We start from the raw sequence: 14179 nt of genomic DNA on the forward strand, positions 1-14179 counted from the left end.
AGTTTATCTTACAACAAGGTCTTACTATGAACGGTTGACATGAGCATGTGCTTCTAAAGCAAAATAATCAAATATCTTTCCTTTTCTGTTAGTAATCAAGTGGGTTATTAATGATAAGCATTGGCTACATTCTGATATAAAACACACACTTTTGACAATTAAACCTAATCCCTACACTGAAAAATAAATAATGACAAAAAAGATATATATTTAACTTATCCTATAACTTTAATAAGTTAATCAGGTTTCAACAAAAATTTTCAAGATATACAAAGTTGAACTTAATATTTATTTGTAGTCAGATTGAATGATGTAAGTTGAGATGACTAGATAAGTTCATTTGATTCAACAAAAAATAAGCAATAAGAATAGAAATTTTTGTACAGTGTATGAAAAAAAAGTCATTTTCCCCTCACTGAACAAAACAGGTTATAAAAACAAAAGCGCTGATGACTGGCAAAGATGCATAACCTCTTATTACTACCTACAACTAAAATTTCAACACCGCCCCTTCCGAGTGACACTCCCTAACCTGATTTCTGGCAGGTGACCCAGAATGCCTGTTAGCTGCATACAGGACAGCGTGAGAGACATGTGGTTAAGTCTGTGTCACTCGCCCTGAGTTCGTCATCTTTCAAGCTGTTGATTCAGACTCTTCCAACACGCTGACAGATGGAAACGTCAGGAGAAGATCCCCTATTGGTATATTAAGACGCAAGGAGATCGCATCCCTTCCATCTCAAATAATAGCTCACGAAGCCAAGTACTGAACATACACTGTAAAACCCAATAAGTTAAGGTAACTTAAACCATTTGAGGAAACCGATCGCAACAAACTCTTTAAGTTCAAAAACTGATCCTAATGAGTACTGTGAACTTAATCCATTTGAGTAAATGAGCACAGTAAAACCCAATGAGTTAAGGCAACTCAAACCGTTTGAGGAAACCAATTACAACAAACCATTTGAGTTTAAAAACTAATCTATATGAGTACTGTGTAATTACTCCATTTAAGTTGAAGTAATGAGGTATTAATTTAACTCATTACCTACAACACCGAGTTCAAAACTCTTTTCAACTCAGCAGAATTAACTACACTCATTTAATTTGATAAAGTTGGCGGTTGGGTTTTACAGTGTACTAAAAAAAAAAACTAAAGATGCAAAATATTAAGCACACGGGTATTTATGTCTACATCACAGATTGTTATAGTCTTTTTATTTTATTTTATTGGTGTCAGCCAATATTGTAATTTAGTTTCAAGCATTTACTTTATAATCATTTATTTTAAAATCATAATTCGATTCATTATTCTAACTCAGAGTAAGCTATAGATTATGTAATATTTGAAGCATTATTAAAACTTTCTTGATCACTGCTTTTCTATAATATAGAACAGGGGTCACCAATCTCGGTCCTGGAGGGCCGGAGTCCCAGCAGGGTTTACCTCCAACCTGCCTCAACACACCTGCCTGGGTGTTTCAAGTATACCTAGTAAGACCTTGATTAGCTTGTTCGGGTGTGTTTGATTAGAATTGGAGCTAAAATCTGCAGGACACCGGCCCTCCAGGAACACGTCCGGTGACCCCTGATATCAAACAACATACCTTTTTCAAACCTTTTTCAATTACTTTTCCTTAAACAAACCAAACCTCTCATAGTGTGCTTAATAATTATTAATAATATACAGCTATGGAAAAGGAGACCAGTTTCTTAATTTCACAGGATACTATTTAGTAGTACTGAAGTACTCTTAGATATGGGATTAAGAAACAAGTTAAAACAACAAGTTAAAACAACAGTATTTTGTTGTCTAAAAATGAACAAACATGTCTAAAATGTGCCTCTTTGTTAATTTTTTTTAAAATAAATAAGTAAATAAATCAATGATGCTTTAATTTTATCAAGAATGTCATCAGTCGTTTTCAACTTGTTATATTTTGTAAACTAATGATTATATTTCTTCAGCCTTTGAAATAAAAATGTTTGTTAAAGTATTTTTAACATAAACAAAGAGGTTCCATGTTTCTTCCATGGCATGTTATTATATTTATTTTTAGATAACACAATACTAATGTTTTAACTTCAAAAGAGTTAATATCCATACTAATTAATATTTGGTAGGTTAACCCTGATTGTCAGTCACAACAAAAGAAAACATGTTATTTTCATTTTCTGCTTAAAAAAATAATGCAGCAGCTCTATATCACAATATTTTAAGTTTTTCATATATATTTTCCAAATGATGTTTAACAGAGCAAGGAAAATTTCACAGCATGTCTGATAATTTTTCTTCTGCAGAAAGTCTTTTTTTCAGCTAAATTAAGATAAATTTTTAATAAAAAAAACATTTTAAGGTCAAAATTATTAGCCAATTTAAGCTAATAACAGCACAAACCATCGTTATACAATTACTTACCTAATTACCCTAACCTGCCTAGTTAACCTAATTAACCCAGTTAAGCTTTCAAATAAGAACTTTTTAATATTGAGCATCACCAGTCCAAATCCACTATTTAAAACACAGTTTCAACAATATAAAACCCACACCATCATGTATAAATAAATACAGCTCTACACAAGCACTAAGATGCTAAGCATATTCTACAACAGCCAAAAAGCCACTTACATGGTTAGTGTGTGTTAAAAAACCCCATTCATTTCTTATCTCCATTCCATCCCGTCTACATCCTATCTGTCACTTCTATCAATGCAAATACTCTGAAACAGATCAAGATGCTCACCGGCATTGGAGATGCGTCTCCCTCTCTCCCAGTCCATCTGCTCTCTGTCCAGCTGCTCTTGCTGCTCTCGCTCCTGCTTTTCTCTCTCGGCTCTCTCTCTCTCTATCAGCTCCCGTTCCTGCCGTTCCCTCTCCAGCAGCTCCTGCTCCTGACGTTCACGCTCCAGACGCTCCTGCTCGGTGCGTTCCCTCTCCAGACGCTCCCGTTCCTGCCGTTCCCGATCCTGCCTTTCCCGATCCTGCCGTTCCCTCTCGGTGCGCTCCCGTTCCAGCATCTCTCGCTCCTGACGTTCTCGTTCCTGTCGTTCTCGATCCAGTCGCTCCTGCTCTTTCTCCTTCTGACGCTGGAGCTCCTGCAGCTGCCTGAGGACACAGCAGAGAAGAGGGCAACATGTGAATGTAACTCTCGTAGCAGAACAACACAGACAAAGCTAATTCTGACTTTGGATGGTCACTGTTTTTAGTATGTTCATTGAAAGAGAGTGTGTGTGTGTGTACACCTGAACACACACTGACTCATGGGGACCAAAATTGAGGTCTCTAAGAGTAAATATTAGGGCTACATGATATTGAAAAAAAAAACTGAGTGCGCGATGTTTCATTTTTTGTTGCGAGAATATAATTTCACTATATGATTTAGGTAACCATTTGTAGGAAATTCATAGTTTTACATTGATTGGGATGATTTTGTAAGGGAGTGTATCTGCATAAAAGCTAAAAAAAAAAAAATAGCCATAAATATCCAAAATAAAAATAAAGCACAGATTTAATATACAAAAAGATAGAACAAAGATAAATATGATCTAAATATGGTTTTTGGTGTAGTCTGAAAGTATTGAGGTACATAAATAATCAAGTGGAAAAATAGTCTTTATTGTATAAATAAATAAACACAATTAATTTTGTTAAAGCGGCAAACTTTATTATTTATTGTGCCAAAATGGTACAACTTTAAATCTTATAGTCACAGGCCTTAAAACACATCTAAGTAAGTACAATCCTTCACACTATTAGATTATAGGTAAACTTCATAATGATTCTGCAAATCATGTCTTCTAAATTGTGTTTCCTGGTTGATTATAATCCTAACAATCTGCATATCCTGCGATGTGCAGATTCGAACACTGCGATATCGATGCAGAAACGATATATTGTGCAGCCCTAGTAAACTTGCTAATAAATTACCAAGAATTAAGTATTTTGAAAATATACAGTTTGTATAGTACTGTAAAAAAAATCCACAATTTTACAGTTTATTAACATAAAATAATGACACAGAAATTACAGAAATTTCCCGCAAAACAACAGATATTAAATTACAGACATTTCTGGTAAGTTTCTGTTATTCAACCTCTGTTAATTTACAGTAAATTTCTGTGATTTAATGGCAGTTATTTTAAGCTTTCACCGCAGCTAACGGAAATAAACCGTAAAATTACAGATTTTTTTTTACTGTGCAGATACATCAAGTCCCTAAGAGGATATAGGAACAAGTGTGTGTGAGTGTTTGTGTAAAACAGGTATATTTCACATATTTTCCAAAATTTAAGTTTTGAAAAAAATATTTTTTTGTAGTGCCCCACTGTCACTGTCAATGTATTCTCAATTATATTTTCATATTATACATTTTGAAGACACTGTATCAGTACTTTAGAAGTAAAATAAAGCACAGATGAACATTTCACTCAAAACATATACACTGTAAAAAGAAATCCAACTAACAAACTGTTAACTCAGTCTAAAATTGTAAGTTAGATGGACATATTTTTTTAGATATTTATTTAGAGTTGAATTTACTCATAAAAACGATTTAACTGCATGTTTAGAACTGTTTGTTCAATGAAAGTAAAAAAATCAGTTAAGGAGACTTTGAATTTGGATTTCTTTAAACGTTTACCACTGTAAAAAATAAAAAGTTGAGTTAACTTAAAATTTTAAAGCAATTGACTACAAAGAAATTTTGAGTTTATTAAGCTTCAGTGTTTGAAGTTGTGCCAAATTATTCAGTAAAGAATACTTGACTTAAACACGCCTTTACAGTCAACTTTAAAAAATGATTTGGCACAAATTTTCTTTGCAGCCAGTTGCTTTAAAATGTTAAGTTAATTCAACTTTAATTTTTTTGCAGTGGACCTACAAGTTTAGAAAACTGATTGTAACTTTCAAGTGATTTCTTCATTTTGCTTCAGTGTACACCAGGGATGTCAAACTCAGTTCCTGGAGGGCCGCAGACCTGCACAGTTTAGTTCCAGTCCTAATTAAACACACCTGATCAAACTAATTGAGTCCTTCAGGTTTGTTTGAAACCTACCAGTAAGTGTGTTGAAGCAGGGTTGGAACTAAACTGTGCAGGGCTGCGGCCCTCCAGGAATTGAGTTTGACATCTCTGGTGTACACTAATGCTATTTTTTGTTGTTGTTGCAGAAATGAACACTTTAAATCAAGAAGGACATCAGGACTAATGGAGCTGCGCATAGGTGCTCTTCACTGTTTTGGCTTTCATCAGACATTTACATTATTACACAGAACTGAACTAACTTCAACTGTAACAACTAAACTGAAGCAGTTTTAATTTTCCAGAACTTCATCTATGTTAAGCGGCTCTAGCACAATCATTCAACCTTTATTCACTAGGGGTCACCACAGCAGAATGAACCGCCAACTTATCCAGCATATGTTTTATTCAGCGGATGCCCTTCCAGCTGCAACCCAATACTGGGAAACATCTATACACACTTATTCACACACATACAATTTAGATTATTCAAAGTCTTGTCTTTAGACTGTGAGGGAAACCGGAGCACCCAGAGGAAACACACGAACACAGGGAGAACATGCAAACTCCACACAGAAATGCCAACTGTTCCAGCAGAGACTCGAACCAGCGGCCTTCTTGCCGTGGTGGCGACAGTGTAAACCACTAAGCCACCGTGTCGCTTTCTAACACAATCTACACTGTAAATTTGTAGAAAGCGCTGTGGAAACAAAGATAAAAGATGAATTGAAAAGGACACATATAAACTGATCATCAGTGACGGTCAAGACTTTAACATCATCCAGAAATATGCTGTGGCAATGACAATACCATCATTACGACAACGTTTGGTAGTGTACTAAATCTCACTATAATATTACTAAACACAACAATATAAAATACATATGTAATACTATGGTTCAAAATACTAATAAATACTATTTATATACTATAGTAAACACTAAAAATAAATACTAACAAAAAAATATGATAAATTAAATTAATTACATCATAATTGTATTTAATTTAAGGAGGTGATGAGTGAGGACTCATTCAAGGATGTGTGAAATACTCGAAATGTCCTAAACGCCTTTCTTTTAAAAATAATTAGTTTAATCTAAAATCTAAATGTGAATTATGAATCAATTTGTATGTAGATAAGATCTTTATAAATGGCATAAGTTGCAATGAGCTTTCAATTTCACCATCTCCTCTTTCAAAACCAACAGGCAGTATAAAACAGGAGCATATTTGGAAAACAGATGTTCTCGTATGTCAGCAAGATGGCCTTTGGGACTCATCCAGCCTTTTATATATGACAAAAAAAAAGTCTTACTTTATTCTGGATATTTCAAATGTGTGAACTGTAAGTTACGGAGACTTTTATTATGTTGATGTACTTCCATCTGAAATAGAATATTGAGTAAGGGAGGGGGGCCTTTATTTTTGTGCATTATTGCATACTAACAGTAAGAGAGGCCTTGTTATGAGTGTGAAGACATTTGTCACTTGTTTGTTTGCTTTTTTTCCATTGAAAATGCATCAATAGAAGATTCAATGATTTAAGTTCATATTGCTTTTGCAAGGTTATTATGAGTGGTAATTTACACCTTAAGGATGTTACTTGTTATTTTAAAAACCAAAACAAGTCGTTAGAAGCTACTGTGAACTTTCGGTGACACTTTATTTCGATGGCCTGTTTGTTGAATTTATATTACATGCCAACTAATTCTCATTAGATTATAAGTAGACTGTTGGGGTTAGTGTAAGTTGACATGTACTTGCAGTTTTTTATAGTCAGTTAAATGTCTGTTAAAGGAGCAGTATAAACAGATATTAAGCACACAGTATACTAATACTCAAATGAAACATCAAAATAAAGCATTACCGAACTTTCTTACACTTGCTGTGAAATTTTACTTTCACAAGCAGGTTTCTTAAACAAAAAAATTGAATTCTTATAGACTTATTATGTAAAATAAAACATTAATTAACTCACCTATATGAATTGATATTAAGAAATGTGCTTTGTTCTTGTGAAAATATGATGTGATCTTTCATGCTACTTGAATTTTAAAAAAAAATTTCTGGTACTATTCTTTTATTGCATTATTATTATTATTTTATGCATTTAATTTTCTGGTTTTGTTCTTTATCCTGTTTGTCTAATGTGGATATTGTGTAAAAAAAAAAAAAAAACGATCTATTTTACTGTATTCTTTATAATATTACGCAGTTTTTTGGAATAAAAAAGTAAGAAAAAGTTAAGAATATTTTGTCTGAAGCTGTCAATCAACATCACTCCAAACGCAGAAGCAAATCAGACTTTGATTGAAGATTACCAAAACAAACGTTTTTTGAGAAGATTAACTTGCCCTGATTCATTGTTCACCTTAAGCATGGGAATGTGCTCTAGTAGAATAAACATAAATTTGGATTTCTCATTAACTTTAAACTTCTAAACGATAAAAAACAGAAGGTGCAGTTTACGTGTCCACACACTAGAGGGCAGCAAACTCAAACGTGTTGCAGGAGCAGGAGGTGTGACAAATGCCAACTTCAGCAGCAGAGCGGCTCGCCTGCAGATGTTCTGCTAAGTAAGGGTTTATGAAAGATCTGCTTGTCAGTCCTCTTGTGCTTAATCAGCATCCAGCACATCCTCGTGCCCAGAATTCCAGTGTGTAATTACATTAGAGAGCCAGAGACATTTAGACTGTGGACGGCAGGGACAGTAAATGAAGAAAAATAGAATGTTCGGCTGATCTGGCGCTGAAGCGGGACAGATGGACCAGACTCACAGACAAGGGGCAGAACTAACCAGAGAGCAAGACTGAAGACAAATCTAGAGCAAAAAGGGGTTCGTCATGTAAAGTTTATCATCTGGGTTGTCCATTCAAATATGTCTTTTTATAATGCTGTCAGGACATTCTCCAAAAATGTAAAAAAAATAATAATAATAATAATTTAAAATAATAATATAAATCACAACAACAACACTAATAGGTCAATTTTGACAACAATTATAACAATAGGGGTGACGCAGTGGCGCAGTAGGTAGTGCTGTCACCTCACAGCAAGAAGGTCGCTGGTTCGAGCCTCTGCTGGGTCAGTTGGTCTTTCTGTGTGGAGTTTGCATGTTCCCCCAGCATTTGCGTGGGTTTCCTCCAGGTGTTCCGGTTTCCCTGACAGTCCAAAGACATCCGGTACAGGTGAATTGGGTAGGCTAAATTGTCCGTAGTGTATGAGTGTGTATGGATGACACACACACACACACCTAAAGACAACCATTTTACCCTATTGCTAAATAATACAACACCTGAGCATCTGTCTTTGTGAAAGCAGACAGCAGCTTCATAAAACAGAATGCTTTCCCTGTGTTATCTGTCATAAGAATCTGGATGCGTGACAAATAATCTAACAAATCAGAGTCTCGTCACTGCAGGTGACTCTGCTGCGTCCATCTGGCTAACAATCTCCCACACATCTTCTTTGCATGAATGGGCGTACGTGATGTCACTCCCTGGGACTCGTCCAGACACATCTTCCCCTCAGCATGACAAGTCATCCGCGTGACAAACATCAGCTCAGGTGCAGTGACATCAGGCCAACACATGTTTCCAAAGAAGAAAACAAGATGGGAAAACCACACCCCGATCTGTTACAGACTCCTTGAGAAGAGCAAATTTATGCCCGAGGCTTCAACTGTTGCCGTCACTCCTGCTGTGATAAAGTTACCCCTGCCGTTTCATCAGTCCTGGATCAAATCTCAGAGCAAAGCTTCAAACCATGTGCAAGACAGCTTCTTAACAGCTAGGACATTCATTAGGAATGCACAGTATTTCTGCAACCAGATATCAATATCAGCCGATGAATTCAGTTATTTTATGTTATCATTATCGGTCCATAACAAAATAAGTGAAAATAAGATAAGATTTGAAACCAAAGAATATTTGAATTGCTGAAACACAGAGAAAATTGTGGTCAAATTAAAACTCAAAACACCACCCCAGAGTTGATTTAGGTTAAGCTTATAAATTATGTATTATTTCTGCTGGTTGAACTATTACACATGTTTGCTGCCAGCCACTTTTTTATTATTTTACTTTGATATTTGGTTAATAATCGGTGACTTGGTTGGCAGGCAGTAGATTTTATTGATATTAAATGTAGTTGGCATAGAAAAGAATAGTTGATTAACAAAGTTCAGACATCAGTTCAAACTTCTCTGAAGTTAAGCTTTTAATATAAAGTCTCTCAACCCAGGCTCATTCTGAAAACGTACAGCTATATACATTTCTGGAGACTGCCAAATATGTCCCAGGAGCTATGTTTTTTTTTTTGTTGTTTTTTGCAGTTTTTGTTTTCGTGAATCCACCAGAGGCCACTGTGTATGCTTTTTGAGATCTCAAATATCTCTCTCGAGTGCCATTCTTATCTGCTGTTCTCATGTTCTCAGGTAAATCCACCAGAGGCCGCTGTCCACTGACTGACTGACCAATCGACTGACCCACCTTCCTCCTTCCCCAAACCCAACCAATAGCGTTTTCAAAAGCACAGATTGACCCGCCCACCCACTTCCCTAAAACCAACCAACTGTTTTAAAAAGCAATCCAATACTTGCCTGATTTTTACCACGTTTTCAGATTTTACCACATTCTCACCCTGATATTCACTTGTTTTATTTTTTGGCTTCCGTTTTCATCTTACCCGCTTTCTGGAACCATTCTTCGCCGGACACAAACTCTGTCATCATGGTCAACTCCTCTCTGTGTCTCAAGTCCACTAATGTACATGGCAACCTACTGGTCAAACTGCTAACAGCAGGAAAGCTGTCCATGTGAAGGTAGGCAGTCAGCTGGTAAGCACGAAAAGTAACAGCATCATACCGCCCTGAAGCGTTTGTTTTAAAGAAGATATCTATACGTATTTATATGTAAAGAATTTCTGGCTACATAACTCGCAATCTCCAGAAATGTATATAGGGCTAGTTTTCAAAATGAGCCTCTCTTGAAATCTTGTGTGTTGGCAACCATGCAGAAAAATGTGTATTTACATTTATTGGCTAATCTATCGGTCTCCAAATCTTTATTTGTTATTGTATCGGACAAAAACTTCATATCGGTGCCTCCCTGCCATTCATGTTTATAAAGCAGCTAAATTCAAATACAATTTTAGGTCAGCATCAAATGTTCTACTGTACTTCACAGGTAATATAGTTTAGCATTTGCATCTTATAAATATTTCATAAATACATGACTAACTTTTCATCATTAAATTCATTTCACCTTTATTTCTATAGCACTTTTACAATGTAGATTGTGTCAAAGCAGCTTAACATAGAATATATCATCATCTTTAAAAAAAACAAAAACAATACAAAGCACTCCCTGAAACCATTGCGATCGCTAATTGCGTTAAGAGTATTTTATGAAATGTCTTGTCTGGGCACTTAAAGCACAATATACTTTATCCTGTTTTCTTTGTATAAAAATAAACACATTCAATAGGATAAGCTATTTCAGAAGCCATTTTCATCAAATGAACTTTGTAACATCAGTTAGAACACTTACTGCTAAAAGGTAGCTAAATATAAATACAATTATTTATAATGACTCGGGTCATAGTTAAAGCAAAAACTAAAGTTTCAGAGTGAAATGCTATACGCAGTTACAGCTTAATCTCACAGCAATTTGTAACTTTTTGATTTAGTGGGTAATTAGCTGGTTTATGGTGATTAATAGTGGTTATTCAATTAAACTGCTAACCCAACAGTGGGGTGGGCTTTGGGTAAGCTCTTTTTGCAATAAAACCGTATAAATTTGTCACTTTTCAATAAAAATTAAAAAGGAAAATAGTTGTTTCCTTGTGAAATCAATCTGGCAATTCTGTTCACTTAAAGCTTTGCAATGTCATATTCATTCCAGCTGTAAGAATCTGTTTAGTAAATAACAGCCAATACTTTTAAAGGGCACATTCAAGTAATTGCCTAAATCTGATCTACAGTCGTTAACATTTGAAGCGCATGATAACATTTCACTAAAGTTGTCCTAAAACTATTAACACCACCTATTCTTGTCTTGTATGACAATTTTGATCCATTTTAAATGTTGACCACTGTATTTGTAATCAGGCCTTCTGCACTGGAGGAACGTTATCTTAGTTCCTACAACTACTGGAACTATTTAATTAGAGACACATTTGGGGGAACCAAACTTGCTCCTACTTCAGAGTAGGGTCTATTTCGGAATAACAGGAGCTACTGGTGAACATTAATTAAGAAACTGCACACCATATGAGGCACCAGCACAGAAATATAAAGTATTACAAGACAAAATCATTCAGAAAGCTAATGTAAGTGGCACTTACAGTTGCCTTTTTCTGCAGCACTGTGTTCTTTTTTCAGCCTTAATCAAATGAATCTCTGCATAGGTTATACAGTCTCTTTGGCCTCATATTATTTTAAATTCTTCCACAGGATAGCCCTGCTCCTCATACTTCACATCAAAGTTCCTAAAAGCAAAGATCAAGGTGCTCCAGGATTGGTCAGCCTAGTCACCAGACATAAACACTATTGAGCATGTGTATGGTAAGATGGAGGACGAGGCACTCAAGATGAATCCAAAGAATCTTGATTAACTTGATGAGCCTTTGCCTTTCATATAGACCTTTTTCATGGCTGCTGCATGGAGGACACCATAGCGACCAGCATCTTTCGGTAGAATGCTAAAAAACGTCCGTTTACAGCGTGTAAAACTGGTAATTTGTGCTCCGAAAATGGGTTTCAATAACGTTTTTAATGGATAACAGTGTTTTTGTGACACACAACTTAGAATTTGTCTGTTAAAGCTGTTATAATCTGTCACATGTGGTTCAAGCGCGTCAGAAATACGAGAAAAACGTTCTCCTAGTTCACGTGTCTGCCGTCAGAAATACAGTGTGTGTTCCTGGCCTGTCAGCTGTTAGCTCAGTGGCTCTTTAACACAGAGAGAGAGAGAGAGAGAGAGAGAGAGCGCAAACCAGTGTACTGGCATGAAACTGAACAGGTATGAAAGTCGTGCAATTTACAAAAATGACCAATTAAAGTCTGTTATTGATACTCTGCTGGCTGATTTGCTGTTCATTCTAATCGCGAGCCGTTTATTTTTTCATTTAATGTGTTGTTTTTACCACGGTTTGTGTTTTTCTGTCATTTTGAAATGACACGCCTATATTTTCACTTTGTCACAGTTATTAAATCAGTGTGTCAGTGACACAGTACAGGCTACGTGTGTGTGTCAAACATTTTGGTGAATTACATTTGTTTGGGCTGGTTATATGTTTGAAATAAAGAGAAAATGTTTACTTTAATGATGACAAAGCTTCATTTAAACTGCAGAAGATGCCATCTGACAACGAGGGGAAAATGCCTCACAGCAGCTGTTTTCCATCCTATTAGATCGCATTTCTTTAAATGATCAGTCCAGGAGATGGTGCTGATGGACAACAGTATTAGTTCAAAGAGAATAAAAGCAGGTAAAATAGATTAAAACTATCGTTTCAAAGCTGTCCAAATGTGACTTTTTACACGCATCAGCTGCCGACCGGAAGTTCTTCGCATTCTCCTTGCACATACACGCGAAGTATAATGATCGACTAGAAGTTATTATTTGTTGTTTCTAAAACTTGGATAGGCAACAAGTCTTTTGTCAGGTAATGTATACAGTATTCTTAATTTAATGGAGAAAATGAACGAACAAAATAACACAAAGTTTAACAAAATTGGTATAGAGGTCAATGTTAAAGAACTACAAGTATGATAAATCTCTTGCATTTTTCAATGTTACTGGCCAACTTTGTGAACGTATAAACAAAACTCCACTAACTAGCCACTTTAGGTATTTGGATTACACAATCCACTCATGCTTCACTCTAACAAAAACACACAGATTATAGTCAAAGTAGTTGTCATCAGCATACTTTGCAATGACTCTCTTTTCCATGTAGGTATAAGCTGCACAACTTCATTGATTATTTATATCAGAGTCAGTTAATTAATTCAACTGTAATCGCATGTCGCAATGAGCTTGCCAAAATGAGGAAATAAGAGGAAAGGGTCTTAATGAAATCCAAACACAAATGGTCACACAATGCTTCTGAATACACGTTAATACCAGGTAGTAACAGTACCTAAAACATACACAACAATCGCAGATAAGTTGAGCTGAGAGCAAAAAAAGAAGCCCTACATGCCTAAAAATGAAACCACAAGGGCTACTCTGAAAATCTTCTAAAAAAGGACCCTCCATATGCTTGGTCTACTGCCCGACTTCTCTATATAAGCTTAATTTAGTTGCCTCGTTTCAGCGTTGCTCTTGTACCTGAGTTCCCAGAGGAAGTATTCAGAGCCACTCCATTATGAAATGCTGTTGAGGCGTGGATTGCGGAGAGCGTGTCCCACTTCCCCCCAAATCCCAGCTGAGCCAGAGCCATGCTCTCAGAGATGTAATTAAAGAGCAGAGCAGGCCTTGCTCATGTCGCTGATGATATACTACCCCAAAAGACCACCGCAGCCATACTGGAGCCGGCCCCAGAACGAGGTATTAGAACAAGCCCCCTATAGAGATGAGCGCTGACTGAAACACTTATCAAAACTAGAATGATATCAGAGAACTATATTTAATTTTAGGCTAATATAAGACTGGGGCATGACACGGGCATGACACATATGGGTCAGGTGAGGTTAAATGTTCATGATGCAACTGACATGCAATCCCAAGTGGAGAGGTCATAATAATACCAAGGGCTTCTTGTTTTTCGAGATCTGCTGAAAATAAAGCCAGAACAAACATCACTTTAAACCGAACTGGCATCTGTCCAACAGGAAAAAAGGATTTATGGGATCAAATGTATGCGCTCCTTGTTTCTTAAATAGGAACGACACCCCAGACCTGTTCGCAAGGGGAGTTCACACCATTTCGGTGGAGTGCTTGACTTGTGCGTAATCGTATCGGACACAGACACATTCCCTGGCGGAGGAGATCACAACATTCCCAAAATAACGAGCGGCACAAACACTTAAAATTAGATGCGGGTCCAGCTCGGAGGCGAGGGACTCTAAGGGGCCATAATAAAAGGTCGAGGGGTTCAGCAAGCTCGACTGCTACTTCATAAAGGTGTCAATTTCATATTTACTGTATGAACTC

At 36.2% G+C, this 14179-nt stretch overlaps 1 protein-coding gene across 30 annotated transcripts in view; it reads right to left on the minus strand.

Annotated features, from left to right (window-relative positions):
* The window catches only part of enah (ENAH actin regulator), a 206182-nt gene that overhangs the window by 25506 nt on the left and 166497 nt on the right, over positions 1 to 14179 (minus strand). For all 30 annotated transcript variants that reach the window (XR_012395480.1, XM_073932427.1, XM_073932425.1 and 27 more), the window contains 1 exon segment: positions 2745 to 3106. Coding sequence is in view for 29 of the 30 variants with exons in the window: in XM_073932427.1 (XP_073788528.1) it covers positions 2745 to 3106 (362 nt within the window). In the remaining variant the exon portion in view is untranslated.

The sequence above is a fragment of the Danio rerio genome, chromosome 20, assembly GCF_049306965.1.
Source record: "Danio rerio strain Tuebingen ecotype United States chromosome 20, GRCz12tu, whole genome shotgun sequence".
Lineage (NCBI taxonomy): Eukaryota > Metazoa > Chordata > Actinopteri > Cypriniformes > Danionidae > Danio > Danio rerio.